Genomic DNA, 6,487 nt, shown 5'->3' with positions numbered 1-6,487 from the left:
GTGATAGGAAAAATGAAAAGGGCATTAACAGCAGCTTGGTGGGTCACCAGTCCCAGGGAGCTGAAAGGAGCACTCCAAGAGGGTTGGGGTGGTATTTATTTCATAAGGTGCTCTCCCCTTGTCTGACAAGGAGGGGAAACAGATAAATGTGATTCCAGTCTTTGCACTGCCATGGCAGAACACTCTCTCTGGTCCTCCAGGAGCTGCAAACATCCCCATTCTTATCAGAAAGCAAAAGGAAAGGTGTGTTTTGCAGACCAAAACCTGTTTGGATCATGCAACTGGGTGAAGTGACCCCAGGTTTATCAAGGCACCTCCATGGGAGCAGAACACACCCTGGAGCAGGAACTGGCTTGGGCACTTTGAAATGCTGTGTCTTATCAGTAAAGCAGAATTTAAAGCCTGTAAAACCAATAAAATTTGTTAGTGATTAACAGTGTGAACATGCTGAAGCAAAAAATCACTTCATGTTTTCCAGGCCCAAGTGAAGTTTCCTTTTCCTGGTAGTGAGGGTGAGGTCTTGTTCTTGTTTCAAGGAACACAAAAACACTTGCTCATCATTCAGCTTATTTCTGAATCCTGAAATCCAGCTGGAACCTCACCTGGAGAAGAAGCCAGCTCTTACCTCAGGTTACAAACTTCATAGGAATAAAATCCTTGAGACAGAGTAACTCTAAAGGCCAGAACTTTCCACTTCTGCACTGAATTGTCAGAAAAACTACAAATTGCCTTGTTTTCACCCAGACCAATCCTGAAGCACTCTGTGTTTTATTAGGGGGAGAACAGGGACTGCCCTAGAACATCTATGACAGTATAAAATTGTGACTCTCCAGTCCTGGCCACCCTGTGTCCCTGTGCTGGTGCCTTGGTGGGTGCAGAACCAGGGATGGCCTCATGTGGGGCACTACAAACTCTGCAAGAGAACTCATGGTGGATGTGTTTTGGGATGCCCCAAAAGGGCTGAGCACCCTTAGAGGTCTCACTCCTCTCCAAAGATACTCACAATAAAATCATATGCATCACTTTAGATTTTGAATATCATTATTGGTTAAAAAAAAAAAGAGAGAAAGGGAGGTAATTTTATTACTCTTATGGTATGTTTTCCATTATTTGCATAATTGCTTAATGCTAATAAGACAATTAGCAATTCTTACAGCTTAATAATTACCCAGCAATGACTGGGCCACTGTAGCTTAATTAATTTTTTAATTGTTGCTGGGGGTCTTGACATTTTTTGTCAGTATCTTCTTGTGTTAGAGATGGTGTTCCTTCAAACAGGCTGATACCAAAACACCACCAGCAACACGGGACAGGCAGATATGTTGTTATAGAGGTCTTCTGATTTTAAAATGATGGGAAATTTCAAGCTCTATATTCTGCTACTTTAGGGGCAAATTATCTGAATATAAGGATAGAGAACAGTCCACCTCAGGCAAATGCTACCCCTAGAGCAGCCAGGGTTACTTGGATGGTATGGGGCTGGCTTTGACACTCCTGTAGTTACCATTTTTAGCTTTTAGCAAACCAGTCCTCGAGTTAAGTGTGAACTGCACTGTCCTGAACCATGGTATGGCCAGAAGGAAGTTAATTGAGGGCAGGAGGGCCAGGATTGCATTTGTCACTGATGGGGGTCACAGATGAGGTTGGCTGGAGGAAGTGGATGGCAGAGCTCCAGGGAGCTGTCCTGGGAACAGGCTCCACTCACAGACACCAGGTAGAAGGAGAGTTTTCCTCTCCTTTTTCATTTTGCACTTCTTGCCTGCTGCTCCTTGCAAGGTAAGGCTTCTCTTTACCCTTTCTCATTTCTCATGGCTGGCACGACATCAGCCTTTAGGCATGAAATCCCAGTTGGTGGCTGTTACCTGCACACCTCTCCCTGTGCTTCTGCTGTTGGTGTGGCAGGTTGGGCAGATTTCCCTCTGAGCTCAGTGGTGGGACTTGTCCAGCTGCCCAATGCCAAGCATGTCCCAGAGGCAGCAGCCACTGGGGCAGGAACAGGCAGGCACCTCCCTGCTTAGTCACATCCTGCTCATGAGCAAATTTACATGCTGCTCCAGGACACCCCTCACAGTTCCTGCGATGCACAACCTTGCCCAGAGCTGTGCCAAAAAGCCACAAACCTCCAGGACACTGGCACATGTGAGGGGCCACAATTGCAGCCCCACAGAGCCAGGCAGGTGTGTGGCATGGCCAGCTTGGAAATGCCCATCCAAGCAGTTGAGGTCCATCATTTGCATGCTGGACAAGAGCCAGCCTTGCTCTGAGCTGGGTGCAGCCCCAGCATGAGACACAAACCTCTGGCCAGTTTTCTCCTCCCCATCATGCCTCCCCCTACAGCTGGCAAGGCATTCCCAGTGTATCTGAGAAGACAAAAAGCCTCCCCACGAGCCAGTGTTAAACATATTTCCCAACCCCAGATACCAGCTCTGGCAGCCCAGTTCTCTTTAGAGAGCTCTTGACTACAGGAGATGATGGTAAAAAAGTGTCTAAACAAGCATTCTGCACCAGTCTGGGATGTGCTGCCTGTAAGGCAGATGGGAGCAGTGACTTGCACTGGGTGAGTCATGGGGCCCCATGGGCTTGGCCAGGAAAGACCCTGCAAACCTCCTCCCCACTCCTCTTCTGATCAAGGCACAAGCTCTTGAAGACAGAGAAGATGGGCCCAGCCCCAGGAGGAGCCTGGGATGAGCTGTGAAGGGTGACAGTGCCAGCTCAGCCAGGATGGGAGGAGAGGAGGTGCTCAGCCAGGCAGAGATGGAAATTACAGAGCACAGACTACAGGCAGCAAGTGTCAGGGCATCAGCAGCACTGTCACCAACCATGTGAGAGCTGTAACAGCTGCCTTCCCCAACAGCAGGGATGGGCCCCAGCCAGGCACCCTCTAACAGCCCTGTTTTCAGCACTGATCTGGTTTTGATGATGTGCTTCAAGCCAAGGCAACCTGCTTAGCTCCACTGGCTCCAGTGAGAGGATGGCAGCAGATAAAATGCATTGTGGGAACCTTCAACACAGCAAAAAGGAGAGATCAACAAATCATAAGATGATTTTTGTACTGAGAGATCTATGGGAAGTCTCAGTTCTGCAGAATAACTCCACCCACATCATCTCCATTTGACTTCATTTCCTGATTTCCCAAAAGGAGATTCCTGCTGCTGCTAAAGAGATGCTCCTTCCACCTTCCCAGACACATCTCTTTCCACACAGCTCTGCAAAGCCTGTCTGCTCTGGACTGGGGGGTCCTGAAGTAGTTCTGCCAACATTCAAGTGTGCCCTGCTCCTGACCCAGGCATCCTGGAGCAGCTCTGCTCACCACAGGCATTGCAAAACAGACACAGGATAATTTGGGACCAACCACATTGTTTGGTTTTTGCCTGTAAATGTTTCTAGTTGCAGCCCCAGAGTGGAATTTCTGGAAAGCCCCAGCTGCAGAGAGGATCTTTACCAAAGCACCACTATTGTGCTTGACTCACTGTCCTTGCACAATAACAGTCTAGAGACATCTTCCTTGCTCCTTGGCTCCAAGTCCTTAAAAGCCCTTTTCCAGGAAGTCCCACAAGTTCCCAGCTGCTCTAGGCCCACAGCAGCACCAACAGAACCACCTCCCTGCCCTGACAAACTGAGCAGTGCCTTAATGATGTGTGATAAGGGACTAAGGAAAGGGTTCCCAGTGAGATTGCTGGCTCCCCTTGGACAGGCATTAATCCTGCTGTCACTGAGCCCCCCAGGAAACCCATTCCACTGACTTGATCTCCTTCAGCTGTTCCTCCACATAATTTACATGGAGCTAATTGCCACAGTAGTGGCTCTGGATGCAAAGCAGATGCTGCTGAGGAAAAGAGCATGTTGCATCCATAACTGATGGCTCTAATCTCTATTTAAAGACAAGGCTACTTAGAGTTGATGGGAGGTTCAGTTCTCCCCCTTTTCTTCTCCATTTCTTTGCAAAGCCAGCTGGACATTCATTCATATTTTGACACACCAGCTAAAGTGCTCAGCTGTGGTATTCCTCATGTGCAAGAACAGCCAATATTTCCCCACCAGCCACCTATGAGGTCACAACTGTCCCTGCCACCAGCAAGGAGATAAAATTCCTCCAGGATGTTTGTCATTAGAATACTACAGTGCTTCTCTACTAACAAGTGGAGCACCAGAGGATAGAGACAAATGACAGGAGAACAAATTGGTGATTAGACATAAGTGAGGCTGGAGAACAAGCACACAGAGCAGTAATTTCTCTGGAGCAGGGGAAAGGAAGATTTCCTGTCCTCAAATGACAGCTGGCAAATAAACCCTCACCCCTATCTGAGGCAAGGACCAGAGAGCAGTGGTCAAGAGAGTCACAGGGAGGAACTGGCAGATCCCAACGAGGAAACCCAGCTGCTGGTTCAAAGTCTCCACTGTGACAGTGGCCAGCTGCTGGGATGTTTGCAGATGTACCAAGAAGTCTGTTGTATTTGTTTTTAAACAAAAGTTTTCCAAGGAACCTCTTAAAAGTTATCCTGTCAGCAGCTGGTACTGACCCAACTCATCCATAGTCCCTCACTGACCCTTCCAAATCTGTTCCATTTCTTGCATATCCTGTAAAAGGTCTAGACAGCTCTGTGAGCCCTTGGCCATGGAGGTCTTCCAGAGATGCTTTGTCTAGAGTAACAAGAGACTGAAGAACAGGGTGAGAGGGATGTCAAGCTATGCCTAAGAGAGCAGAGAAAGGCACGATGGAAACAAAGAGAATTTTAATTATAAAATAAAAAACCCACCCACCCCCAGAAACCAAAGTGGTCTCCCCCTGCACAAATCTGCATGTTCTCTCCAGCACAGAGAGTGCAGACACTTCAATTGCAAGGGCCATCACTCACTCCCTTCTGCTCTCCCAGCAGCTCTGCCTTCTTGGAGAGACAAAAAACCCCAAACAACAAACCAACAGCCACTGCCCCAAGACCCCAAGAAGGAAGTGGTCCCTGTTTGGCACAATGTTTAGGAGATTTTTCTCCCACAATAATGGCATCTCAGCCAGGCAGATTGATCCTTGCCCTTTTCTGATCTTCAGTCAGCACCTTCTTCTTTTCCAGCACAGTCTGGGCTGCCACATCATCTCTTTGATCCTCCAGCACATGGGTTGCAATACACTGCTCTTCTTACAGGGTTGTAATGCAGCTGATGAATCCATTAAATTAATTCCCCTGGAAATGGAACTCCCAGAACCACATGTTCATATCATGGCCTCCATATGCAGAATCTTCAAGGCCTCTGAGATCTGAGAGCTGGTGTCAATCTGGCCGTACATGCCCACCAGGAAGGCCCTGTGCAGCAGCACTGCTGCATGTTCTGGGAAAGGGAAAGGGAAAGGCAGAGTGAGGACTGGCCCCAGGGCTCCATGTGCAAGAGCAATCCACCAACAACCACTGGGTGAGCATTTGCAGCTGTATGAGAAATCTCTCCTTCCATAAGAACTTGGCACAATGCCCCCTCTAACAGCTCTGTGGGTTTGTGATCATGTGAGAGGTCACAACTCAGAGAAAACCATGAAGGAGCAAATCTACTTGAAGGAAGCCCCCCTTGTCTCTATGCCAACTCCCCCTTGTGAAGCTCAGCCCAAAGCTCCTGCTGGTATTGACAGCCTGGTCTAAGGAACAGCAATCCATGGCAATTTCCAGGGAGTACAGGACCCTTGTGAGGCCAACCATGGCCCAAAAGGGGCTGATCTCCAGGTACCTTGGCAAAGGAGGGTGTACTCAGGCAGGTTCCTCAGCGCTGTCTGCACCACCTCGAAGTCTCGGCTGCCCAGGCAGTACATGTAGGTGGGCAGGAAATCTGCAGCAATGCTGGGAGTGAAACATGACAGGGTCAGTACAGGTAGGTGGGCAGGAAATCTGCAGCAATGCTGGGAGTGAAACATGACAGGGTCAGTGGAGCCCCAGATCAGCCAGCACAGCCTCAGGTGCAGTGGTGCTCACCTGGGGCTGTTCTGGATGGAGCGCAGAGCCAGGCTGAAGGCCAGGTTTCGGCAGGAATCCTCTGATGAACTCATCAGCTTCTGCAGGTTTGTCTGAAAGGTGGACAAATGTGGATCACAGGGCCATTCAGGGAGCACAAACTCCTCAGACTGGCATTACTCCCCCTCCACACCAATCCATCCCAACACAAATCCAGCAGGTACTGGCTGACCCCAGAAATCCCTCTTTGTAAGACAGATTATCCTGGTTTTGAATACTTTAAAAGTACCCTTCTGTAATCTTATTTCATGTGGGACAGCTGAGTTTTCCCCAGTTTCCAGCTTATTCAACAGAGCTGTTCTGTTCTCTCCTTGCCCTGGGAAGAGGACAGAGGTTTAATTCTTCCTCTGACATATAGTAGATGATAGCTGAGGCAGTATGCAATGGAGGGAAATACTGTCTGCTCTCAGCAGGGCTAACTGAGGACACTTTTTTCCTATGGTGCTGCAACAACCACTCAAAAAGCAGAGGAAGGGTAGTGCTTAAGCTGGCTG

General features: G+C 48.7%; 1 protein-coding gene across 4 annotated transcripts in view; it reads right to left on the bottom strand.

Moving 5' to 3' along the window:
• Positions 1–4,716: 4,716 nt before the first annotated feature.
• Positions 4,717–6,487, bottom strand: part of INTS1 (integrator complex subunit 1) — a 28,750-nt gene continuing 26,979 nt past the window's right edge. For 3 of the 4 annotated variants that reach the window (XM_054643435.2, XM_054643437.2, XM_054643440.2), the window contains 3 exons: positions 5,955–6,046; positions 5,713–5,822; positions 4,717–5,325 (listed from right to left, as the gene is read on the bottom strand). In XM_054643435.2, the coding sequence (XP_054499410.1) occupies positions 5,210–5,325; positions 5,713–5,822; positions 5,955–6,046 (318 nt within the window). In that variant the 3' untranslated portion in view covers positions 4,717–5,209. Of the gene's footprint in view, positions 5,326–5,712; positions 5,882–5,954; positions 6,047–6,487 lie in introns of those variants that run through there. The other variant, XM_077186796.1, reaches the window with a different exon arrangement.

This window comes from Agelaius phoeniceus, chromosome 16 (assembly GCF_051311805.1).
Source record: "Agelaius phoeniceus isolate bAgePho1 chromosome 16, bAgePho1.hap1, whole genome shotgun sequence".
In the NCBI taxonomy this organism is placed as follows: domain Eukaryota; kingdom Metazoa; phylum Chordata; class Aves; order Passeriformes; family Icteridae; genus Agelaius; species Agelaius phoeniceus.
Note: the sequence above shows the minus strand (reverse complement) of the source record. Positions and strands in the feature narration are given on the sequence as shown.